The 27,259-nt window shown below is 38.5% G+C and overlaps 1 protein-coding gene and 1 long non-coding RNA gene across 13 annotated transcripts in view; one reads left to right on the plus strand and one right to left on the minus strand.

Annotated features, from left to right (window-relative positions):
* Nucleotides 1-27,259, plus strand: part of NECAB1 (N-terminal EF-hand calcium binding protein 1) — a 94,415-nt gene that overhangs the window by 20,683 nt on the left and 46,473 nt on the right. For 5 of the 11 annotated variants that reach the window (XM_080580751.1, XM_080580753.1, XM_080580752.1 and 2 more), the window contains 2 exons: nt 9,778-9,803; nt 12,635-12,732. In XM_080580751.1, coding sequence (XP_080436877.1) covers nt 9,778-9,803; nt 12,635-12,732 — 124 coding nt within the window. Of the gene's footprint in view, nt 1-9,777; nt 9,804-12,634; nt 12,733-14,465; nt 14,612-27,259 lie in introns of those variants that run through there. The other 6 variants (XM_080580749.1, XM_080580756.1, XM_080580754.1 and 3 more) reach the window with 3 other exon arrangements.
* On the minus strand, nt 13,567-16,457 carry LOC308190003. Of its 2 annotated transcripts, XR_013946768.1 has the most exons (3): nt 15,507-15,640; nt 14,825-15,259; nt 13,567-13,682 (listed from the first exon to the last, which is right to left on the minus strand). It is a non-coding gene; the product is annotated as an uncharacterized lncRNA (long non-coding RNA). The 2 variants fall into 2 exon arrangements; XR_013946769.1 differs by lacking the exon at nt 13,567-13,682 and having other exon boundaries at nt 14,867-15,259; nt 15,507-16,457.

The following is a 27,259-nucleotide window of genomic DNA, read 5'->3' on the forward strand; positions in this document are numbered from 1 at the left end:
ATTGCTTTTACTGAAAATTTACATTTTATATGGATTTTTCCTCAGTACATAATTTGGAATATTTATCTTGTGATCTATGAATGTGCTATACATAGACTGACTTTTTTCTTTATTTCATAAAATCTATGTATGTTTTTTATAAAATCTTAATCATTAAGTAAATATGAGGAAAGACACACCATACAAATTGATACCTTGATACCTTCTATTACCTTTTTTTTGTTTACAGATGGAAACACATGTACAAAATAAATAAGGAATAAAAGAAATTAATAATGATGCCATCACTAGACAGCCAGATTAGGTGAAGTAGTGTGTTCATGAAAAAAGGAAGGTCTTTTTTCCCCATATTTTAGTACTTCTATATTTTTTACCTTTCTTGATGATGTTTTAATACAAGAACTATATTTGTAAGAGCTAGCAATCAAAAATATAAACTGTAAACAATTAAATCTGTGGAGGACTCTTCTGTCTAGTGAACCTTAAAGCAATATAATAACTAGTTCATAGGCCAACTACTAGATCATAGAATCATAGAATCTTTAAGGTTGGAAAAGACCTCCAAGTTCATCTGGTTCAACTGTCCCCCTACCCCCAATATTACCAACTAAAACATGTCCCTAAACTGTGCCCCTAGATGCACAGTTACACCAGATTTCCCCCCATGCTCAGAGTAGCTCATACCTGTTCACAAGGGCTTCACATAGTTGTTTTTCTTTTTGTTGTTGGTTTGGATGGTCGTTGTTGTTGCTGATGGTTTTTTTTAGTTTAGTTTTGTTTTGTTTTGTTTTAAGCGTCCTAAAAGACCACACAGAAACAAGAGGAGACTGGACCACTTAAACACTGAAAAAGTGACTTTCAACTGAAAGTCTCTTCTATTTCTGCTTTCCATGATCTCACGAAACCTTTGGTCAATGCCTACTCAATCACACGCCATTAAATTGTGTAAAGCAGTTATTATGGCGAGTCCTGGCTCTGATGCCCGCACTCCACCCTCGTGAGACAAGGCTTTGCATGGGTGCAGCAGGGATTAGGTCTGGGCAGTCACAGCTGGGTCTCCTGCTGCCCCTGAAGGACGGATCAGGCATCTCACCAGAGGTGACACTGAATGCCTTGGCTTGTTGCCTGTTCTTGTTTCCTAGTGTGTAGCACTTAGCACTTGCATCTACTGATAAATGGTGTCCTTCCTGTATGTAAAGACCCTTTAAAAAAGTAGCATAGACAAGAAATCAACAGCAGTGGTTGTTCAAGAGTGCAGCTTCAGCCTGTGCTTGTGCAGTGATCCTTCTCTCTTATTCATAACATTTTAAACGTTTTGCAGATACCCCAGTAACAAGCACATTGTGAGCATCCAGGCTACATCTTAAACTCTCCTGAAGGCTGTTAGGAGGCCAAGCTAGATCCTGCAGCTTGTCGGGTAGGAGCCAGCTCACCATGGCATGAGCTAGACCAACATGAGGGCATGGCTGTGCGAAGGGAAGGAGCAAGAGGAAGAGCTTATCTTTGCCTCCCAATTGGACACATATTTGGGGAGGGTGTTGGAAGCAAGTAGAGGTGTTGGAAAGGCACCAGAAGTTTTTTTTTCAGGGCTGACAAGGAGGGTGACACCAGGCAGCTCATGGAGGATGTGCTCCGAAAGCCATAGCTTGAGAAATTTTGAAGCCGAATACCCACATGTTCTGCTGTCTTGCAGCATTCTGTTTTTTTTAACTCCTCTATCAAATGACCATGAAATGTTCATTTTGACTGGGTTTCAGTTTGTACTGTCATGGCAGAAGCATAAATGACTAGATACATCTCAAGCCAAAGGCTATCAGAGACTGATGCTCAAAACTATCTGAAGATGGGGAAAGCAAGCTGGTGATGTTAACTATAAGAGACATTTTATCTTTACAAAAATTACAAAGGCAATATTTGGGAAGTATAAAGCTGACAAGAGAAGAGTGGAGTTGTCTTGCCACCTTAAGTATTGTGGTTCTTACATATTCTCCTAAGTACTATACTTAGGAGCAAATTGGAGCACAAGAATATTTTACAGATTAATTAGGATGAAGAATCATTGAATGTGACTGGCTTTTCCTGACTTTCAACTTTGAAATATTAAATAATATTTTTGGTGACATTTCAGTTGTTCTTTTGTTTCTTGGCCCTTTTGAATCACTATATCACCAAATAATAGTAAATACCTATTACTAAACGCCAATACTAAATAATAAATATATAATACTAAATACCAAACTCAGATCCGAAGATCTTCTTCCTTCTGCATCAGGAAAATAAGTGGTATTTTTATTGTAAACTTGATATTTGAAGTACTTCAGTAATGTGTGCATTGCTTCTACTACCTAGTTTATATTTTAATACTTCTATGAGCTCCCATCTGTTTTCTAAATCCAATGCATGTGTATGCTCAGTGCAGCTACCTGGGGGTTGTAGTACTGCTGAAGAAGCTGTTTAAACACAATTATCCCAACTCAGAAAATCCTTACTTGTGGGCTTAGCATGTTCTCAACAATTAATAAATTGCATTAACTGGAATTCACATCTACCTTTACTGAACACTAAGCAGCTTGATTATGCAAGAGAGTATTGCAGCACAGTTCAGCTTCAGAGGAGGTAGTTCTGCAGAAGTACAGCTGTTTTGTTTACCTATATTATTGTCCTTAAAGCAGAGGAAAGTATTAGCAGCACAGATCTTTTTATACATGTTTAGAATTAAGCAGGAGAATTTTGAAATTTGGGGTTAGTGGGGTGAATGCTTTTACAGCTCATTTCCTTGGTAAATCTGCCCCTGATAAATTCTCTCAGCTGTGGCGAGTCCGTGTTTCAGCAGAGCAAGAATCCTTGAAATGGTTAATGGCTCAGTGAATAGGTTTTAACAGTCTTTGCAAATGTACATCTCCATTTTGCTCTTACCCTTCTCCTCTCCCTCCCCCCACTCATAACTTTCATAGAAATTGTTTTTTGCATAATGGCATCCTCAGGGAAAAGGTGTCAGAAGATAATGAGAATATTTGGCAAAGTTACAAACTAAGAGATATGCAGAAGATCTCGAGGGGATTCAGTCTGCAGCACTGCCGGAGAGATAGTGCGATAAATGCTTCGCTGATTACTGACTCATATGAATCAGTGGGGAATCAAACTTGTTTTTCTCACTTTTCTCATTGGCAAAATTAAGTCCTCAGCCAGGATCTCAGTTACAAGGTGTGCTAGGACTACTGAGGCAGACCTGGGGCACACAAAACCTCCTGAAGGCAGGTATCGCATTAAGCCTTTGTGTGTGCCACAAATTAAAGAAGATAAAATACTCACAAGCCAGAGACAAGTTTGGTGAGGGCCTGAGAGCTTTGGCCACCAACAGCTCCCAGCAGATGCTGGGCATTTGAAAGAGTCCATCACACTGCACATGTAAGGTGGGACTTGCTCTTATGAACACTTGCGTGTGTATGTGTCAGCAGAGTGCCTGAGTCTACCTCACAGTCAGCCTGAGACACCAGCTCAAGGCAGACAGGATGACACCGAAGGTGCACTTGGACGTGAATGGTGAGGGAAAGATGCTGGAGCATCTGAAACAACGTCAGGTGCCTGCACTATGTCCAATTAATCAAGCTCCTTCTGGCTGGTATGCTGAAAATCCCCCACTCCATTGAATACACCAGGGCTCCTTTGCATAGCAGGGTAGGTTGGAGACTTGTATCAGGAATAGTGCAGCCAGCAGGACCAGGGAGGTGATCATCCCCCTGTACTCAGCTCTGGTGAGGCTGCACCTTGAGTACTGTTTTCAGCTTTGGGCCCCTCACTGCAAGAAAGACATCGAGGCCCTGAAGCATGTCCAGAGAAGGGCTACGAAGCTGGTGAAGGGCCTGGCACACAAGTCCTGTGAGTGGCTGAGGGAACTGGGGTTGTTTAGTCTGAGGAAGAGGAGGCTCAGGGGAGACCTTATTGCTCTCTGCAACTGCCTGAAAGGAAGGTGTGGGGAGCTGGGGGTCGGCCTCTTCTCACAGGTAACTAGTGATAGGACTAGTAGATAGGACTAGCACCGGGGGGGGTGGGGTTAGGTTAGAAATTAGGAGACGTTTCTTCTCAGAAAGAGCAGTCAGGCGCTGGGACGGGTTGCCCAGGGAGGTGGTGGGGCACCGTCCCTGGGGGTGTTCAAGGAAAGGTTGGACGTGGTGCTTAGGGACATGGTTCAGTGGGTGACATTGGTGGTAGGGGAACAGCTGGACCAGGTGATCCTGGAGGTCTTTTCCAAACTTAATGATTCTATGATTCTGTGACACACACTGCACATGTGGATGTCTACACTTAGGACTCTGAGCCCCAAAGCGAATCCTCCTCCCTCCTCCTGTCCAGGTCTTCATTAGCAGAGCCCTGCTTCCTCCACTGAGGCAAAAGAGAAGTGCTGAGACTGTCTGCTCTAACAGCACATTCCAAAAGGATGCCGACCTGATGCCTGAGATGGAGGTGTTGGTTAGCATTATCCTTGCAGCCATGGGAACCCATCCACCTGCACTAGCCTCCAACCCCATACTGAATAGTGTAACTATAAGGAAATGCATGCTATATGGGACCATAGAGCTTCCTTCAGGACTCTGGTTGTAAAGATAATAATGACAAGTCCTCAGTAATTTGACAGTAGTCTAAGGATAGTAATTATCTGTCCCTTGGATAATGTGCTTTTGTTTCACTTGAGAGGCATATTTTGGTCTCATGCTGTTGATGATTTATCACTGTCCAATGCAAGTACACAGAAAAAAAAATAATTAATTTGGAAATACAATCAGGAAACAAAAAAGATTTATTAAAAAACAGCATGAGATACAGACAAACTCTATAATTACATGAACTGCAAGAGAGTGAAAAGTATTTTTTCCGAAAAAGAATTATTCCATGAGAAAGAAAAATGTAGGAGGAAACAATACATCATTTTCTGACCATCTTTTAAAGCTAGATCTTTACGTGGTTCAGCACTGATATGAGGAAGGTGTGTTTGCTACTATTTAAGAGAGATAATTGCAGGTATTGGCTCTAATTCTCATAATTTTCAAGACAGTAGCTACAGAAATCAACCTGAAAATGAAGTACAGATAAGAAGGAAAGATACTGTTCAGAAGGAGCTGATACAGTTTAGTATTTCATGACTGAACAAAATAAGTTTAATGAGAATGACTTACACAGTTCTGATATTAACACATATCCTCCGGTCAGACAGAAAAGCTGCAAATAGATTTGCTTGTAAATTTTTCATATGAATGGTTATTTTTAATGTAAAAATCAGTTTTCTGCAGAAAATAAGAGACTCACTCACACCGGGAAAATCAAAATGTAATGAATAGTTTCACTTGCACTGACCTAAATGGAGCTGACCTAGAATGCTTCATTTCACATCAGTTCTTCAGAAGACAGCATTAGTGTCTTAGAATTGAGCTCATTGCTTAATTGTAGGTGTAGTTTGAGGGCCTGGTCTCTTCCACAAATCCAAGTTTCCCAGAGAATCACAGCAGTTTAGTATCTCTATCAACCCATGCATTTACAAACACTTTAATAAACCAATATGGAACATTATGTTTTGGGTAACAATGAATTGTTGAATCTCAGGTAAAAAAATAAAAATAAAAAAATCATTTTGCAACAAAACCAAAAGTTGAAACATCATTATCATCTACTGAAGGGTGACAACTCTAAAATTTGCCTAGTTTGTGGCAAAAAAGCCACCATGATGGTGCCTCTCATCTCCCTGTTTAGATCTGCGTGACTGAGAATCTGTTAAAAAAATCATCCCTTGCACAGTTCTTTACAGATTTTAGTAACGACAACTTTTAACGGTATTATTAAAACTCTTTTTAAAACGGAGATACTAGGATTGTTAGTATTAGGATCAAAGGCTAGTATCAGGATCATTAGTATTAGGATCAGAGGCTAGGATCATTAAGGTGGCTAGACAAGTTCATTGCATCCTGGACTAATGCAAAGGACTAGGGTATTTTTAGGTGAGTTTTGTCAGGAAAAAAAACTTTATTCTCTCCTGTAGTCCTGCCACATGCAAAGCATTAAGTGACAACTCTGAAGTTATCTCTTGGTCTGGAGCTAAGTAAAAGCAAACTAGATAATTATTTAGTACAGAAAAATATGGGGCAGTAAAACAGCCATCAGCTCCACTGCCCAAGTCAGAGCTGTGAAAGCCAAGCTGGCTGCCGTGTTTGAAAGGACAGAAGGTGTATGGTCCTGTTAGCCCTGGAGTGAAGAGCAGCAGTGTCCTTGCAGAAGTGAAAAGTTTGGCTTCCCAGGGATCAGCCCCAGGAGCTCTGCCCCATTTCGCCCCTTCTTCCTCTTCTCCCTTTTCTGTGGCAAGAGGCCAATGCCTCGTCCTGCTAATGGCAGAAGATAGTTTTGCCTCCACTGATAAGAGACCTTGAGCAAACCTGAGCAAAAAAAGTCCTTGATATTGCAAAGGAGCTATGAAGCTGCATATCCTTAAAATGGAAGGGCACATATTCTAAGCCTTTGCACAACACTCTGTAGTGTTGGAGCACTTATCTCATTTGGCTGACTTGAAGCAGAATGGGATGCAAGACCTGCAAAGAGCTTACAGCTTTTTGGCTGAGAGTGTCCACAGATGATTGTTTAGCTGCCCTTGCGCTAAGTAACATTTCATTCCTTTCATTCACAAATTATATGCCTCTACTTAACAATAGGAGATGCCAGCCTCCAACTTTCCTCCCTGAAACCAAATTTATCAGAGACATGCAAATGGGACCAAAAAAAGCGTTGGTTCAAGCCTCTGAAATCAATCCTTCTCAGGATTGAGAGTAGACTTGAAGAAGAAAGTTTTATCCTTCTCCAACTATGACAGTAGTAGCAATGAATTTCCTAAATGAAGTTATAAAATCTTTCCTATAGTATTGGATTCTTCAATAATATCACTGCTTTAGATGACAGAGTGCACACTGCGTATCATTCCTGTGCTGAAGAGATGGCAGTGACGCCTCTCATGGCCCAGGGAAAACATGCAGATCTCCTGGTACCTCTGCCTAGAGGTGCCTTTCATGCCAGGGTCAGTATGTGTCAGGTCAGCTGCTGGAGCTGTGGATCACTGGGTTCACATCGGCGGATGAGTTGAGCAGCTTTGACCTTCCCACTTTGGCTGGTCCCACCCCATGGCTGACTGATGTGGGCAGAACCCAGGAGTGCCCACAGCTGCTTTGCATGCCTACGTGTGGGGCTTCTTCCAGAGGTACCACAAACAGGCACTTTGCCCACAGTTCACTCAAGTGAATTTGCTTACCTGTCTGCCACAGAGCTACAGGTAACATCAACCTTGCAGTCAGTCAGTGGCATATGTCCCTTAAGAAGTGTTCATGTTGTTAAGTAGGGAGCATTGTAGACAAAAGGCAGGCACGTAAAAGGACCGCATTTAGTAGACAGAAAGCAAATTGAGAACAGAGGTCTACAAAAATGATTGTGCTGACATGACGTGAATGCATTTGGCTGCACCCTGTGCTTTGGGTGCTTATCAAGAGTGGAGTGCTGGAGCCTGGATGTGAGTCATCCAGCAAATATTGCAAATTACATGTTCAGAACTGCCAGATTATAGGTCTAAGCAGAAGCATCCTTGGCATACATACTCACTGAAGTGACGAACAGGTGCCCACTGCTAGTACTGAGCTGCAGAAACAGCCCCTTGGTGTGTACCTCACTCCTGTACTATTAAATATATTCCAAACTTATTTAATTGCTTCTGTAGCATCCTGCAGGGTGCTCAAAGTTGTTTGTGTGCAGAAAAAGAATGCCTGGGTTTGTTCACAACTGTGTTGCTTGAAGAAACATGTTATTATTTCTGAAAGAATGAAATAATCAGTGGCAGACAAAATTATAGTGTCCCTGCCTAGAACAGCATCCCCTTCAAACAGGATGCCAAGAACAATGGAGCTTCAAAGGGTATTTATAATAGAAAAGGAAATACAGAGAGTTCGCTAGAGTGAAATCCATGCTCTTTTTGTCATTTCTATGTACTGTCACAGACTTCCTGAAGGCCGTTGCACAAATCACTTTGGACAGTAATTTTGTAATTATTCAGGTGCCCAATTCTAAATGAAAACCAATCCAGCATCTAAATACATTTCCATTTTCAGTCGTAGTCCATTTTGCAGCTGCATTGCCTTTGTCAATGGAACTAACAGAGATGTTCCGATGACAGCAATGCTGAAAGCCTCTGAGCCATATCGTGGTGCTATACCACTACCACACTGCTGAGGATAGTGCAGAATAAGTAGGACCAGAATGGATTTCAATATGAAATTTGAAAACAGAGAGCAAAATTTGACTGGCTAACAATGTTAAAGGTTGTTTTAAACTCAGCTATCAGGATACAAATTAGAAAATTCAGAAACGTTGTGTACAAAGAGAAGTCATTAGGGCAGAAGATGTGAAAAGGCAGAAAATATTGGGACAATGAACAAAATGTATGCAACATAACAACCTGTCATGTAATATCATAGCATTTTGCTGCTGTTTTTTGACTCAGGTATTTTTCCAATTTTCACTGTCTCAGTCTGCATTTGAGGAGTGAACATCTGGGGTGTTTCAAAAAGGACTGCTGAGTTCTGGAAGTGATTGCAGTTTGGTTGATCATTGATGCCATAGTGATCCGTGGTGAACAGCTTTAAGGATTTGTAGACACTTCTTCCATCAGATAGTTTGCTGACCTAGGTTAAGTTCCCCAGCTTCAGCACTGATTCTTAAAGACGATGAATTTCACTATACCTGCCACCAAGGTCATTGGAAAAAACAAATGCAAGACTCATTTGTAGCCATTCCACTTGGCCCATACAAATTCAGTTCAGATGACCTTTAGTTAATAAAAGTTTTTTGAAAGGTTCATTTACTTCATCAATTAAAAATGCTCAGAAGTTTTTATAGCCCTGACTATGCAAGTTTGTAAGAACCCAGGATCCTGCAATTTTAGTCTGTTTCTGTCTTTCTCCTGAATAAAAGCCAAATACATGAAAGTTGACATTGGAGAAATTGACTTTAAGATAATACTGTGTCATCATTTTATTAAAGGTCAATAAAAAAATCCCATTAAAAAGATAAGTGAAAAAATCCTAAGTGCAATCAGCCGTTCAATATTCACCCATCAGCAAGATTCAGAAAGGACATTCATGCTTTTAAGTTTCTTTAATAATCAGCTTCTCCTCCCTGGGAAAAAAGTCAATATGATAACTGTCAGAATTGAGCTGTAGGTCAGACGGTTTATCTTTGGACTGTTAAAACCTGAGAGAGAAAAACCGCTTAAAAGTTGATCAGGATGAAATCTATGTAAAATAAACAATTTTGAATTTTATAGAATACTTGCATACATTTATGTATTTATATTACATATTTATATGTATTTCCTAGCAATATGGCAATACAACTATTATTTTTATGTCATTAATTTCGCTGCTACATTTTGTTGCAGTTACTACTGGTGAAACTGTTTTGTATGGCCAGAAAGACTTAGTAATATTTTGTGCTGAGGGGCTGTGTCTGTTTTTGTCCTTCTGTTGTACTCCATCTCATGGAGGACTATTGCCTGGTGAGGAATGCAAATGGGAGAAAGACATTGGGTTTTCCCTCATTTAGCATGGAGGGCAGAGCAATCTGGGCTGTGCTGTCCAGCATGACAGACACAGAAGAGGAGTGCAGGTGGGGGAAAAAACAAAAACAATTTCTGGTGATGCAACAAAAACCATTACTTTGCTCATTAACTCTCTATCTATCTTCTTATCTTTCCAGCAATCTTGACACAGAAGAGCTCTGTGGTAAGTTCCTTGCTGAGCAAGAACGTAATCTACGCCAGCAGCAGCCCTGTGCAAGTGAACACACCATGTGTTATGATACTTTTTTCTGTTTAACCTTTGTAGCTCAGACAGAAAATATTTAAATTACACTGAAAGAACTACACTGGAAGAATGCAGATGGTTTATAATTTTTCAGACTGTCATCCATTAGAAGCAGATATTACCTTGAAAATATTTTTTCTGTATCCATGCTTCACATTTTCTGAGCTTTAAAAATATCTTTCTCTGTTCTGATGAAAAGACAGGTACCCTTACCTTGTTTCCCATTCATATGAGATATTTTTTTCAAGTTAGTTCATTGCTTTCAAAGGTAGGAGTGTTTTGGTAATTTTGAAAAAGATTTTCATATTACTATCCAACTGGAGGAAAGTAATGAACTTTCTTCCAGCTCGGTTCAGTAAGAACAGCAGTTTGACTGACCCCCCGTTTGGCCCACTGACCTACCTCTGTGCCCTGTTCCAGGCTGTGAGTCATGAAGCTTTTTCCCTGAGACCCTGCTTGCTTTCCCCCTGGTTTTACGGCCCCTGATTTAGGGGCTCTGCTTGCAGCAGGGAAGAATTCACAGAAAATTTCTGCAAGTCCTCCCACAAAATGTCAAAAAAAGTCATACTTGTCAAAAGCAGCCTATTTCTGGGGAAAGTGGCAAATAGTGGCCTGTTGAATTTTCCCAAGGTCAATAATACCGAAGACTTTCAAAAGCTAAAAACGCTGTAGATTTGAGTGCTAGCCCATTTACTTGCCCACGAGGTGACTCTGCTCACGCTCAAGAACCTACTGTACTGAGAGGCATCTCATTGTGTGGCTTATAAATATAGAATGACTTTGACAAAGTGAATTGGGCTGTGATGACTTCTGCTAGCTGAGAATCTGACCAAAATTAGCCAAGCCTGGCCAAGGAATAACATGGCTTTTTTCCACAAATGATTTACAGATTTGGGGATTTTTTTTTTATTTTTTTTTTCCCCCCACTGGAGGCATGCTCAATACCACCACCCCACACAGCCCAATCCCACCAGTTCACCAGAGGGTTTGGCAGGGTCTCAGCCCAGCGTTGACTTAGTTTTCTGTCTGTTTTGATTAAAGATGTGCAGCTTCAGCAGTCCTCTTGATATCTGAGCTCTTTAGCTTCCTTGTAAGTCTTTCACAGGTTGCCACTAGGGTGTTTCTCATTTGTGAATCTGGTACTGAGTTTACCCAACACGTATTTAGTCTCCAGCTTCCTCTGACTTATCTCCATAGCTCCTCCAAAATGAAGATTCATTTCCAGGATACTAATGCACAACACATTTTCTCCCTAAATCATTTCATTCAACCACTCGGCAGTACCAGCTTTTGTCACCAGTACTCTTGAAACCTCATGCTTTCATGACTCCCTAGAGAAACACTCAGACCCCTTAAAAGCCTCAAAGTATTGCTATTTATTATTTCAAAAAGCTCCCATCTAAGCTTGCTCTTCCTGTCTGTCATTTAGATGTTATTTTTTGTCTTTGTCTAGACATTCTATGTCTAAATGCCTCACTTGACACAATCACTAGCTTTAGCATGGTTTTCTTTCTTTTTTCTTACATTTTCCCTCCTGTGCCTCCCTCTGCTGTATTTCACTCCACACTGACCAAATGAGGCTTGCTTCCTCTCAGTGTAACCCCCTGCCTCTGAGCTACCTTCCTGGTTTGGATCCTCCTGAGATGCCTCACAGGTGTCATACCAACCTTCCTCCTTTCTCACGCTCTTTGATTTAATATCACCTGTGTTTACAGACAACATTGGCCTTCTCTCTTGGCTAGTAGATTCCTTGTATTAACATAAATCCCTTTTTCCACACAATATTAACCATCTGACAGTATGTTCCATTGACCCTGATCTACTCCATAAACATCAAACAGACCTATTTAGTGTTTGTGTGCCTTTTTAAAAGCTTTTTAATTTACATAGTGGAATCTCTAAAGCCTATTGATAAAATGGTAATTGTATTTTCTTTTATGATATTTTAGTCAGACACAAATATAAGTAGGACATTAGTAAATACAACTTTTACACAGTTTTGCATGTGTTCTATTCTTGATTTATGTCCTATGATTTGATATTGTCTCTTTCTGATAAAATATCCTTTAATTTGAACAGGTATACAAGGATATTCTACAATTTATGTTATTTCCACAGTTTTTGATAAAAAATATTTTGTATGCATCATATTTACTGAAAATATACTCACAGTAACTGGGGCCAGAAGCTTAACTGAACAACTCAGTCTCTTCACTTCTCAGAGAAAAACAACTGGTCTCAGCTGACTCCAACTCACAACAGCCCTGGCTTGATCTCATCTCCTCTAAGGGCTTTAGCAGAGCTATTCATTTTTGTAATAATGTGAATATAATGAGATTTAGTACATATACATGGAAACTTAATTTCCTTCTAGTAACTATGAAGTAGATTTCTAAACTAAAAATCCATTTTAGAAATAAAATGTAGACATTTTGAAAATAGGTCTATTTCAGCTCTTAAGCTGATACTTTAATCTTTGTCAATTTGGCAATTCATCTATTGAAAGGAAATGTTTTGAAGCACCAATTTTTTTTTGATTTTTTTTAAGTACTCCAGGAATGGTTTTGAGGGAAATATTAACAAAATTTCAAAGTAAAATCATCTCTTTCATTGTAAGTCTTGCTCAATTTATATTTTTAGATAGGTAATAGTAAAATTATAACTGATTTCAGAATTCATTAAATTGATATTTAAGGAAATATCAGTTTTTCAGGTCATGAATAGGTGACTTGGGTTTCTTCTTCTTTCAGAATATTTTTCCCAGCACTTAGGAGAGTATGAAAATGTTCTATCTGTCTTGGAAGACTTAAACATTACCATACTGAAGGCAATGGACAAAACAAAGAAGGTAAGTAACAATTGTAAGGTCTTTTCATTTTGTTTAGTTGAATATGTATCCAATATTTTTTTTTTATCTAGACAAAGTTGCTAATTCATATTTAAGTTCTTCCACATATACTTGGTTTTGTAGCGAAAGTCCAGGAGGAAAAGTCTTGTCAAAACAGTCAAGTATCACAGCTGTAAAGTACAGTTTGGATATAATCAAAATTGTCTTTGTGAATGATCAGAAGGCTGTTCTTCATATTGTAGTATCCAGAGAGGGTTTCCTGTCCCAGGCCAAATTTGGGGAAGTATTATCAACTTTTGAAAATAGTCTGGATTTGAAAAAAATAATCCAAGTTTGTGAAATAAAAAAAGTCAGTAAAAAATTCAAATACCAAACTACGCTACTAACTGACATTAAATTAGGTAGGCAAGTATCTTCTGGAGACATACTGGGGCATCGTATTAGTGTTATTGTTAAATGTAGGCTCCAGTATAGTTTAAAAAGATTTAAAAGAACTGTGGTAGCTCAATTCACTGCGGTCATAACTGCTCATACCTGCATCCCAGGCAGGTGTCTGATCACAAGTACATGAAGAGGTCTGGTAATATGCTCTTTTTCCTTGGCTACCCTCACCACAGGGCTACTGACTGGAAGGCAAACCACCAACAGCCTAAAAATTTTAGCCTAAGTATTTGGTGAGATCCCATGGGGGAAAAAGTCTGTATCCTTCAGTCAAACAGCAATCAATGGGGAGAAAGTTGCGCTTCTCTAGCGAAGCTGTTATCTTTGGCATTCAGGCATTTGCAAGAGTACAGCACTCATACATTTTACATGAACTGCCGAAATAAACCCCTGGAAGTGTAGCTTGTTTATTTAGAGCTTTAGCCAGTGAGCTGAATGTCTCTCAGTTCACACTGTGCATCTTCCATCCTTAATGAAGTGAATGCGCACTGACTCACTGCCTCGTTGAGCTGGACGATAAAGAGGAACAGATTAGTTCACGCAAGCTACACAGAATTCAAAAAACAGCAACAGGAACAAAAATCACAATTGCTTGATTAGCCACATGTATAAAATGCTGCTAAAGGGCAGGACACATCATATGATAACCATTGGAAGTAAATAGAGCACAGCATTTAAGAATTACTTCAGAAAATAATTACAGAGGAGTCCCAGTGATCAGTTGTAAGAAGTAAGCATTGGCCTGACTAGAAAATGGACTAGAAAATGTTATCAGTATTATTCTCATCTTAAATCCCAAGCACAGCAGGATACCAGCTACTAGGAAGAAAATTAACTCTATCTCAGATGAAGCCAGGACACCTGAGTACCTAATCAAACCATTGCAGTGCAACTATTAAAATTCCCATCTTTAATATTCCAAGCTTTTATTGAAGTTACTAGTCTAAAATCTGAAAAACATACCCACCTAAAATCAGATCTGGAGGTTCATCCAAACCTAGTTAGTGTATTTAGATAGAACAGATAGATGATGTTCATTGCCCATAAGACACAAGATGTTATGTAGCTCCTAGCTCAAGTTGACTCCCCAGCCCAAATGAGCAAGTACTCTGAAATGAGTGATTGGTACCCAAAGCAAAGGCTGGACTTCCACTCCTAATACAAAACACAGTTTGACATGGCTACGCCATTGTACCAACCTGGTTCCTTAAATAGACACTAGGTATTATTAGTCCTTAAAAAAGTCACTAGAGCATTTATTACCATCGTCTAAGCAAAAATCTATTTGGAAAAATCCTATATAGAAGAGAAGCCCCAAACTGAAGACCTACACACTGAGAGCTACAAAGACATGGCAAATCTAGAGTGGCTGACTCAGTTTCTAATGACCAGGATGAAATTTCCAAGGACCAAATTATCTCCTATTAGAAACCAAAAGGTAAGTCCAGGCCACTGTCCTTCCCAAATCAATAAATGGCATATAGAGGTTTCAGTACTACATCTCATTATCAGCAATAAAACACAAAGGTAACGCATACTGTCAGACGCTGTAAAAGGTGAATATTTTACCGGAATACTGGCTATATCTAGAAAACATTTTCATTTATACATGTCAGTGTCCTTTGGTTGACAGTAAAAACTCAGACTGAACCTGAACTCCACTCTGCAGGACGTGAGGCTGACTACAAATCAGTCTTCAAGGTTGCCGTCTGCTTTCTGTCCCCTTTGACTTTTCATGGATTTGGGAAATCTTGGTGCCGCTGTCAGGCTCTGCTAAACTTTCCCAGAGAAAGTACCATTTCAGATTGGCAGTCTTAAATATCTTGGGGGGTAAGGAGCAACTTGGTATTTTATTCATTTTGTTTATCCAGTTCATGGCCAGATGAACAATCACCACTTGGTCCTTCCTATAGGAAATCTCTGCTTTCCAACCAATTTTTATTGCTGGTTCTCAGTAGATACTTTGCATTAGAGGCAGCTGCAGATCTGGAGCCTGAAATAAACTGCTCAGCTTGTTTCCAAGGAAACCCCTGAGAAAGATGACATGTCAGTCTTCAAGGAAAAACTAAACAGCAGACCAGAACGTCTGAAAAATATTAAAATGTAATATATATGTGTTCCTTATTCCAGATATAAAACCCCAAATTAAAATAAAAAAGTATCTATACTTTTTGGCATACATATATCTAAATTTGATGAAACCAAATTGTGTGAAATTATTTGACTCATATCCTTAAATCTAGTACAAAAGGATACACCAAAAGAGCTTTTGTACATGAAATAGATTTGACTCTTCACACTGTCTTGTGGGGTTATGTTTGTTTTTAACTCACCACAAGTCTTAGAAATCATATGCAGTGATGAATAAATACTTCAGGTTTTGTTCACAAACATTCGCAACCTGTTCAGCCTTAAGTCATAGAAATCTCCCACAAAGAGCAATTCAAGTTTGGCTTGATTACAGACCCTTAGTTTTAAATCATGATCAACCAAATTGTCCTGGTTTCTTCAAATTGTTTCCAGGTGTAGATATTTTTGAACCAACAGATTAGCAGATAACTGACTCCTACAAGGCAATTAGAGTGTAATTGCTGTGTACTTTATTGACCTCTGTGATTTGAAAAGGTTGTCAATGCAGCTTTCCTAAAATGAACTTTTTTCCAGTCTTCCAGTCCTGTACTATCTGATAAATGAAAATATTGAGTCATCTGCAGGAGAAAGCATTCCAAACTTCCAACAATATCAAAATACTTTGAAATCAGGCTTTCTTTGCCGTTCTGGGGTCAGATCCTTCCAGCCTAACCAAACTAAGCAGCAGCTGACTGTTTTGGTAGTCTTATTCAAGCAAGTGTGAGTGTTCCCAGATCTTGATGTGGTACAATGAGTAGGAGGGAAGAAAAATCCCAATTTCAGATTTTTTGCTGAGATAAACACTTACAGGCCAGCACATCAGATGGGAGAACAGAAAACCCTCCTTGGTATATGAATGGCTGGTGCTCTGCTGCTTGAAGGGAAGGTGCTAAGCTAAAAATTCAGACAGAAAATGCAGGTGTAGAAAGGAACACCTTCTAGCAGGGAAAATATTTTATTTATTTATTTATTTATTGGTAATTGCAAACTTTACATTAGTATACAACATACTTTAAATACAAAAGACATCTTACTAGAGGATATCTGGTAGCTATAGCCCTTCTGTTTTGGTGCTGATCCCTTGTGTTTTATCTTTATGCAAGGAAGGGTAACGCACCTGTGGATTTTTAGAGGAACTTGTGCTATTTAATATTTCATCATTTCTCTCCTCAGGATGGAGAGTCTGCACAAGTTGCTTTTCCAGGAATGGTGAGGACAGACATCATTGGTGTCACTTATTTTTCTTGTACCTGCCAGGTTGATATTCTCCTGATCAAAGTACAAGCTGGGATAGTTCTGTTTATCTTGTTTGTTTTTCATCTTATGTACAGGAAATATTAAAATTTAAAGATTCAACAAATGTTTACAGAGGCACTGGAAGGCTTCTTTCTTTTTTTTTTCCTTCTGACATCTTTTATAACAAGACACAGAAGTATATTCAATTAAAATATTTGATCTTAACATTTCCATTAACCAAATAAACATAACACTTCTGGCAAGCTGCATTTTTATTCCAGTCACATAAAAATATTATGAAGAGAAACTTTGCAACTCACAGCATACAATCAGTCACTGAGTAATGAGGTACATAGATGAAAATAGAGCAGGTATTTCTAGGTGCTTGACATGCTGTTTCAATTGACTTCAATGGGCAACTTGTGAACACTGAAAATCAGAAACTAACAGATGAAAGCATCTGTCTTCCATAAGTTATCACACCATGAAAGTGCTGCTATTTGTCAGCTATTCAGTAAGAACAAGTTTTGTTCTCTCATTTGTATTCCTTGTAGTCTATAGTTACGGCAAATGCAACCCGCTGATGGTGGTGAACTAATCTAGACTCTGAACATGCAAAAGTTCATTTAATCACAAAAAATATAATTTTCATATGAAATGAAGGTGGCAATGTAGAGGTATTCAGGGGGTTAAACAGAGGCATCTAGAGATATTTTATAAAGCCTGGTTCTTCAGTATGTCCAGGATGTCTGCATGAGCCTGGCAAATAGGACACAGGATCTCCAGGAGACCCAGGAGCATCAGGAAGCCCTCTCTGGGTACCAGCCTCCATTGTAGGTACCTGAATAGCTCTGAGGTTTCTGAAGCATTTTTTCCCAGGGGAGATGTCACACAGAGGAAGACCTGGTGACAGCTTACCCTGGTCCAACAGTTCCTGTAATGAGAAGTCAAAACACCCATCTACAGTCCTTTTTTTTTTTTTCTTACTAGCTGAAGCACACTTCCCTGTACTCCTGCCTCCATCCTTCCTCCTTGCCAAGAACAAAGGGTCATTCTCCAGACAGACCTGGTCTCCATGTGTTCCCATGTGTCCCCATCACTGGCATCCACGCAGTGAAGTCTTAGAGGGAAGCAGAAGCCATTTCAGACAATTTCATATGGCTGTGCTGCTGAAAGTCTAACCATACCTGTCTGGTAGCCAAGTGACTGTACATGGATGTGGATGTGGATTTCAGGATGGGACATGCTTCCTTCTCCATGATTTCCATGGCTGTTGGCTTGAGCCTCTCCTAACCCATTACTCTACCATGGACATGACAATGGCCCTGACATACACAACTCTTAACATACTGGGGTAACAATTAAAATTCAGACTTTTTGCATCAGCCTGTTGGTGAAACAGTAGAAATTGGGAGTGGTGAGAGCAACTGACCCTGAAAGAGATGCTCACTTGGGAGGGCAGCCCTAAGTGGCCATGTGGTTGTTCCTTTTTCCTCGTAAATGCAGAGTCTGTGTATCACTCATGGAGCTGTCTCCAAAGTGACTTAAGACCGCTAGACCTGTTGTAAGAGTGATCCAACCTCCAGCAAAAAGCTGCATATCTAAGCTGTTTCTTATGTTATATTGGGAATACTTATTAGATCAGATATTTTAATTCCAAGAGCAAATTATGGAATAGATTCTATATTTTTAAAAAATGTAAACTACAACTGGCTTTTATAGTTAACAGTGCTTATAAAATGAAACTTTCATCCAGTGGGTAAGAGCGGAGCTTGACCCTGTATAACCTTCTGAAATGCAAATCCAATAAAGCCAGCACGTGTTAATTGGAGCCTATTCTGTACTAAGCCCAAGGCTGATCATTTCCATGGAGTCCATAAAAAGTGAGATAAGAAGAGAATATTACTTTAGGCACTGCTGCCTCATCAACATAACACATATTCAGTCAGATTCTAAAATAGTTTTAATGCGGGGTAAAAAGTATTTAAATAATGTGGAGCACCCCCCACACGCTGTAGATGGCATTTGCCATCTATACTAGCTGTAACACAATAGCAACCTCCTGGACAGACTTGTCAGCACAATAGGATTTTTTTTTTTTAAACAAATATTGGAGAACTCCCCCTTAATCTTTTCCTCTTTGTCTTATTTCATTGTTTTCATTCCATATCTTATACTGCTTTTCTTCCTCAAAAGTACAGCAAGAAATTTCCTCCACAGATGAAAGCTGGAAAGCACTTTGGCCAGATCAGGTGCTATATACTTTTTCAAAACTGAATCAGAAAGAAATGACCTCTGAGTGTACACTTCTCCTTTAAATACAATTATGAAGGTTTTCTTTTGGAGACAAAAGCACTGCAAACTTACATTGAAAGGAATGGCAGACAAACATACAAAATGAGGGATGGGATGCTGCAAATTTTCTCCTTTTCAAACCGCAGTCTGACAATCTTTTCTTTGGAGAGACTTTTCTTCCCTCCTTTGAAACTATTTTGTGAGGGAGACCAAATTATCTGTCTGATAGCTGGGGACCAGACTCAGCAAGCTAGCAAACAGCTCTTAAGCAGCAATAAAAATGACTGCTTCATACCAAGCATTTAAATGTGCAAAACGTTTTTAAAAAAAAGATGGAAATGAAAGATAATTTCTATTCTCTAGAGAAGTCAAGTTCTGAAATAGTCTGCCAAGCACTTGGGACAAAAAGAAAAACAAAACAAAATAAAACCAAAACCAACCAACCAACCAACAAAAAACAAACCCACCAACATTAAAAAGAAACAAACTGCTTTTTACACGTTGCTTATAATAATGTAGAAAAGGAAGTGTGTTTTATGCAACAACAAGATGCTGCATTCATTGACTGACACAGCACATCTAATTCTTTGCTTCTATGAAATCATTTATTTTTCTGCTTTGCTCAAAAAAAAATCAAAGGAAATCAATGTAGCCTTGTTATTATTGGAAAACTTCTTGAATAGTCTAAAAATAAGAACCAGTCAAAGTAAGAGAGAAGATTATAGGAGCTGAAACAGTAATACAGGGACATGCAATTTAGTTACTGATGGTGCATTTATAGTAATTATGTAAATCACTGCTCTTTTGTAGGTTGATACCCATTATAAACCAGAATACCTTGATTTTTTTAATTGCATATTTGAGTAATAGTAACAGTAGCTATTATGTAAATTATAATCCCAAACAAAATAACTATGAAAAAAAAACTAGATAAGCATATGTCAACGATAGAATTCCATGTCTAACATTCTGAGTGAAAATGAAGTTTCAAATTGTTTTTTGTTTTGTTTTGTTTTGTCAAAATCTGTGTTAAATCGGCTGGCACCAGTTTTTGCCCATGAGTAGAATTTATTATCACATTTTATAGAATCGTAGTCTTAGTCTCTTTGAAATTGCACTTTTTGCAAATGCACCTTTTTCAGAATCAATGTAAACTGTATTACATCCCTGCTACCTGAGAATAATGCCAGGCAGGTATTAGTTTATCCTGCTTATTCATGTACTAGCTTTGAATCCAGTTCATTTGTTCCTTACATTCATCACTATATTTTTTCAGGTCAGTTTCAGTCTAAAATACCATAGCCATCTAGTATTTTGATGTTTTAAAGTGGACAAAATAACCAGATTACATTGGAAACGAAAAGCAGAACAAAAAGGTGCACCTTTTATTCTTTATAAAGAAAGATAAATCTTTTCATGATGAAGATTACATAAGAGACTGAAGGTAGACAAGTGAAGTTCAAGACGGAGGGAGCAGCTGTGGAAATAAGGCAGTATGCAATGACTATTTTTAATAGTGGAAGGCAACTGATAAAAATAGATTACTGCAACCTAATGCATTTCTTAACTGTTCACTGTTAATTCTTCTTGTATATCTGATTGCTTCAGGTTATCTTTTAATTACAGTTAACTCTATTTCACTAGTTTAACTGGCCATATATTGTAGGTCCTTCTGCTACAGTGACAAGGGATTTTGATTCTTATAACTATTTAAAAGGTGTTTTGAATCTCATAATTATCTAGAAGGTGTAAGACATCAATTAAAAGATCACAGACAAAGGAGAGAGTTTCAGGAAGAATGAACACTTTCTCAATTCCACATCAGAAAGCATCACAAAATATTTATTATCTAATACCACATCAGGGAATTAATGTTGAAAGATTTTCTATAAATTTGTGGTTTTCACAGAGAAGACAAAGGGAAAGACGGCCAGAAAGCAAGTGAAAGATGTGGCTGCCTACTCATTAGGCTTTATGTGCCCAGAAGCTGGCATCATCACAGAGAAAAAAAAAAGGCGGGGGTGGGGGGCATGAATTCTTTGGCCAAAAGAAGAACAAAAGAAGATAATTTTAGTAAAAATAAATAAATAAATAAATAAATAGATAGATAAAGTTCCTTTTTAATTCTAGAAAAAAAAAATAAAGATCAAAATCCCTTACATACTGCTCATGCAAAGAAATTACAGGTGTGTTCCCAGTCCCACCTCTGTTTCTCACAGGCACATCATTCAGCTGTTATATCAGACCAAACATATCCCCTTTAAAATATTAGCAGTGTTCATAGTTACATCTACATAAGGAGAGAGGATTCTAAAGAAAACTTTGTTATACTGAATAAACATTAAGTCCTAAAGACTAGACTTTTTTGTCTGAACCCTGAAGAATTGTCAAAGGTTTTGAACAAAACAGAATTGAAAGGGTGGAGTAAGGCTGATGCCTTTGATGCAAGTTAAAATTTTGGTGGGAATTTTTCAACAATCCTTTTAAACTCAACAAAGATAGAAAATGGTAACAACAATATATCAGAGTAATAAATTAACTTGTCACTAAGCTCCTGCTGCACTTATCTTTTAGGAATTGCTCCCATTTGCAGGCACGGTTGGTTCTCATATTCTCTTTTCTCCAGCTAAAATAGTTATAAAACTGATTAAACGCAGTCTACAAAGAACCATCCAGAAGTCTTTTCTTTTGGCCATGGATGTCATGACCTAAATTCTATGGGTTGATTTCTTTGCATTCCCTAATTTCTTATGAAACAGACTTGCCAGGGGTTAGAATTGGAGTCTGGATCATTTTTACATAAATTTGTATGCTCAACTGTTTATCAGCTGTTTGTAAACTCACCTGAGGAGAGGGATGTTGGTGACAGTACTAAATATATATGTATGCTAAATATAACACCAGAATAGTGATATATCTGCTAGGAGGCAGAGAGAATCCTATGACTGAACAGCTATTTTTATCTAGGGACATCATTAAATGAAATTTTAGAATTTCATTGCACACTATTTTCTATCTAAAAAATTTAATATAATGATTGTTATTGTGAGTCAAGTCAAACGCAGATTAACTCAAAAAGCTTCAAGCAATGAATTCTAAGAACTTGTGCAAGCTTATTCCAGAGATTCACCCCTTTCCTCTCTTTCTAGCTCCTTATCAGTGTAATGAAAACTCTTGGGAACTCCTTTGATCTTTTTTGATCTTTGATACTTACTGGGTCAGAAGGAGACAATGTTAAAATTTTCCTGATAGTAGAGATATGCTAAATAGTCTTAAAAATACATATATTAACTAAGTTAATAACCATGCCTTTAAGCATGAAAGTGTGAAAGTGCATAGAAATAACTTCACAGCAGGAGGAAAAAAAAATCTTTTTTTCTGACAGGAAAAATCATTTTCCTGTCAATATCTATCAAAACCCCCAACAGACACTTTACTTCTATTCTTACAACTTTCTCCCAGTAGCAGTGACATTACAGATATTTCTGCTACCCTGATATGAAACACAGCAGAAACACAGCTACATTTCTTTAAGCTACCTGGTAGTCTTAGTAGGATTTAAATAAGAGTTACTTTTTATTCATGCATGAATTCTGTACATATTATTGTTGTAAGATGAGTATATCACCCTTTCAATAATCCCAGTAAAGGAGAGTGGTAGACGGTGCTGTGATACTTTGCTGAGACTGCTGTTAGACTGTGCTGATGGATACTTTTCATAGAACCATAGAATCATTAGGGTTGGAAAAGACCTCCAAGCTCACCTGGTCCAACCATCCCCCTACCACCAATGTCACCCACTAAACCATGTCCCTAAGCACCAGGTCCAACCTTTCCTTGAACACCCCCAGGGACGGTGACTCCACCACCTCCCTGGGCAACGCGTCCCAGTGCCTGACTGCTCTTTCTGAGAAGAAATGTCTCCTAATTTCCAACCTAAACCTCCCCTGGTGCAACTTGAGGCCATTCATATGTCATTGGTCTTAGATCATCATTGTAAGTTGTTATGTCTCTAGACAGAATTTAAACATGCAATTTATTTGAAATATAATACCTTAATAAACTTGTAACATTTGTGCCACATTTTAAAATTGAATTTCAAAGTACTTAATAGTTTGACATATTATGCATTCACTCACTCTTATGAAGAGGATACTGTGAAAGTTGCGTTTGTGTGCAGTCATAAGACAACACAATGAAATGAAAAGGTCATGAATTGTTTTTCATTTCAGCACAGCTACTGTGCTTACTTTTATATCCTCATTTTAAAATCATAACCTGGGGCACTATCCCATTAACGTAGGCTCTAAACATACAGGGCAGCTCTGCTGCCCTCCTATGACCAATGACAACTTAAATAGATTATTCCTTCCTGATTTTGACTCAATGATAAGAACTTTTCAGTTGCTTGGGGGTGTTTTCTGTAAAGACATGTAAGTAATTTTTCGTGAAATTATGTTGATACAACACATAAAATAGGAAATAGAAAACTGCAGCCATATAACAGTAATAAATGCTATAAGTAGCATTACAAATAAGGTACAAAAATATAAAATAGTGTTATATAACATAAACTAATACATAGTAAAACAGCAATATAGGAAGGAGAGGCCAAGGGAACTAAATTTGTTCAGCCTGGAGAAGAGGCTGAGGGAAGACATAATTCTACTACCTGAAGGGGTGTTGTAGAGAAGGCAGCACAATTGTTCAGGGGTGCATAGCAAAAGGACAAGAGGCAACAGCTACAGCTTGCAGAAGGGAGAATGCTGACTAGACATATGGAAAATAATTTGCACAGTGAGGATGTCACAATGCTGGATCAGGCTGCGCAGAGAGATAGCAAAATCTCCAACTGCAGAGATGTTCAAAGCTCAGCTGGACGGCCCTGAGCAGCCTAGCTTAGAAGTTGGCCCTGCTCTGTACAGAGGCTGGGCTAGATGACTGCCAGATGTCCTTTACAAGTAAGCTTGTGGGGATTTTGCCTCAGATCCCACCCATTCTAAATGAGTTCAGTTTTCTCTTTCTTCCAGCCATGTTTAGTTGGCTTGCCCCAAGTAAATGAACACAGTAATCCCCCTCCTTCCCCATCTCAGCTTTCTCCTTTCCTGATAAATGGGTCAGTGCAGCACCAAGTCACCCATGAGGCTGTGGGCTGGAACCAGGGCTCAAGAGGATCCAGAGAATCACTTAACCTGTAGCAGCTTTGAGATGTAAACTCCCTTAGGAGACACCTAAGCCTTACCTACTTCGCCTTTGTACAAGGAGAACCTTTTCTGCACCTTTTAAGGTAGCTGTAAGCCAATTTTAAAGACCACGGTGACCTTTTCCACAGGGAAATCACTCATTATATGTATTTTCACTAGCATTAATAGAAACTCATATCTTAGCTGCTCACAAAGGTCACAGTCGTCTGTTGATGAAGGCGATATGGAAAATTGCCCTCATTCATTCACAATCAGTAAAACCAACAACCAGAGAGATATGTTAACACAGACTTATTTCATTTGGACTGCCCAAACTGTTGTGCGGTATAATGTGTATGCTAATGAACTGTAATTTACAGTTAATGACATTCAGGAAACAGGCCATTTTTCTAGTTTACGTACAGAGGCCATCAGTGTGTCCCGTTATTAATTGGCAGTGCAGTAGGCTAACAATACAAATGCTCTGCTTGCCAGCTAAGCTGATTCTAACATAATGTACACTTAATAAATCGGTACACACTTTTCTTAATTCAAAATTAACATCTTCTTTCATCTGGTGAAATGCTGTAAGAGTGCCCATTTAGCAAAATGGAAATTAAAGCCTTTTTCTATAGGAAAGAGAATGGTGAACTGACAACAAAGCACGGCTGGTAATTCCTCATTGCTAAGAATTGGAGTTGAGATGTAATTTGAATTGTAACTGAAAATTTTTCCCTCCATGGCTTGAATTACGATAATGTTAATGATTTATATATGCTAAGTACCTTCTTGCGTAATCTTTTTTACAAAAGAATTTTACGAGGACCATTAGGAGCAGTTAGCTGTCAGTGGGTAGGAGTTTGGACACCAGCAAGGTGGTCAAACCTTAACATCCCAGTTACATCAAATCCATTCAGAAGGGATGTTGCCTGTTGAACCCTTTGATTGGGGCATACAGAGAGACCCCATTCAAAGCAACAGAAATATTCCCACTGGTTTCAGTCTATGAATTAACCATGTTTGTAAATATGATGGAAAATTATATGGAAATTTAAATTATATCTGTAGAAATTATTTATTTATTTACTTTTTAATTCTCTCAGTAATTAAAGAAAAATATTGAATAGCCATTTGCCCAACTGGCAAGATGTGTTGGAAACACCTATATTTTGGTAAAATATAAATATAATGAAAGAGTCGTTGATAATTCTAGACTCCCAGAGTTGATGTTAGCATCTTGCCTAACCTATCTTTTCATAAAGACTCTGTGTACCTGAAAAGGTAGCCCTAAACTATTTTCAGAGATCACAGGGACCTTTTCCACAGGGAAGCCTTTAAAGATACAACTAAGGGACAACAGAATGAGAACAAAAAGGACTAACTCCTGCTGTATGCATAAACCTGAAGTCAGTCTTATTAAAAAGCCATTAAGAGCTTTCACACGCAGGAAAGCATTTCTGAAGGAGTTAGGAAGCAGCCAACTTCAGACAAGTGTTGGCAAGTATTACATAGCTAATGTTTATATCATCCCCTACCAGCAAGGGCCTGCCTGAGCAGTTTGCAAAATGATGTGCACTTAAGCTGTAATTCAGCATGCTGGTGTCTTACTTACCACGACTATGAGCAGGAAGCTATACAGAAGTATCTGTAAGGATTACTTTTTGGATACACAGAATTTTAAGACACACTGATTATCCTCCTCTCCTTGTGAGATTGCGTTGATATTTAAAAACTTATAAGAAATGGGATCTCAGCTGCAGGGTTTTACTTAGCTGCTCATACTACACAGATTCGCACATGTTGTTCTTACCACAGAGAATCAAAACTGTGGAAATTGAATGATCTCTGTCAGGTGCAACAGAGTCTGGAATCAGTTGCGATGGAGGGGTCAGAAAATTTAGCAAAAGGAAAAAAAATTAGCTTTCCTGTTGCATAATAAGATGTACTACTCATAAAGGTTGCCAAAATGTTCTTTACGGGACTGTTATGAGTCTCAGGTATTTGTGCAAAAGGTAGACAGACAATCTGTCATAAGTATCTCTCTTTTAAAAATTTATAAATAAGAAGTTTTAATTGAAGAAGAAGAATATAAATAAGAAGTTTTAATTTGATTCATTTGAAGGCAGAAGAAATAAATATAGATGAGTATGAAGGTCCTGGCTACATAAGTAACTCTGATGGTTCATGGGTGGCTCAACATGTAAGTTTTCTGTAGCAGAAGTCTTCCAGCAAGAACCAGCTTAATAGCCTATATTGTGAATAGAGAGAAGGTGCTTTTGAAGCAATTACCATACAATATTTTACTTGACATTTAAATTTCAAAACATCCCATATTTGTGTTCTGATTACAAACATGTACATGCAAAAATCAAGCAAATTCAAAGAGAAGTCTAAAAGTCAGAAAGACATTTCAGCTGTAATTCACATTGGGAAGACGAGGGGAGAGCTTAAAATCTGATTCCTTGTGTGATGGAGAGAGCAGCTCTATGAATTTTTCAGACATTTTTCTGTTTTAAGCCTGTATTCAAACATGGAGCTGATTTTTTTGCAGATCTTGATGGGATCAAGTGAAACTTTCAAAGCAGGGCATGACTTACACTGGCCCAGAACAAGACAAAAACTAGATTCATTAACAAGTTGCAAGAAAAGCCCAGATGGGCATCATTGTGCTGAATGTTCTACTGCCTGTAAATGCTGAGGGAGGAAAACCTGGAAGAATGGGGAAGAAAAAAAAAAAAAGAGGGAAGGGAAGGGAAGGGAAGGGAAGGGAAGGGAAGGGAAGGGAAGGGAAGGGAAGGGAAGGGAAGGGAAGGGAAGGGAAGGGAAGGGAATTGGGAAGGGAAGGGAATTGGGAAGGGAATTGGGAAGGAAATCATGGATACAAGGAACCTGGGGAAAGAGGTGCAAGGGCTTTAAGTCAGAGACTGGTCTGAACTACTTAGTTCTACCAGAAATAAAATGTTTCTATCAAAGAATGATTACAACGGCAAAATCTCTGTAATTATCTAAGCAAAATAGGCACAAATATTTTTGAACACGTTAAATATATTGAAAATGTAGTTGTTCAAAGAAACATTATAGACTGATAAATATAGGTACAATAATAAGCAAGTTTCAACTGAAAGAACACTTAGACACATTTCATATAATTAGGAAATATGTAGATATACAGTTTCAAAAATAATTAAGCAAATTACAGGAACAAAAGTCCGTCAAGGACTGCAGCATTCAAAAGGCACTAT

This window comes from Anser brachyrhynchus (genome assembly GCF_964034855.1).
Source record: "Anser brachyrhynchus genome assembly, chromosome: 2".
Classification (NCBI taxonomy): Eukaryota; Metazoa; Chordata; class Aves; order Anseriformes; family Anatidae; genus Anser; species Anser brachyrhynchus.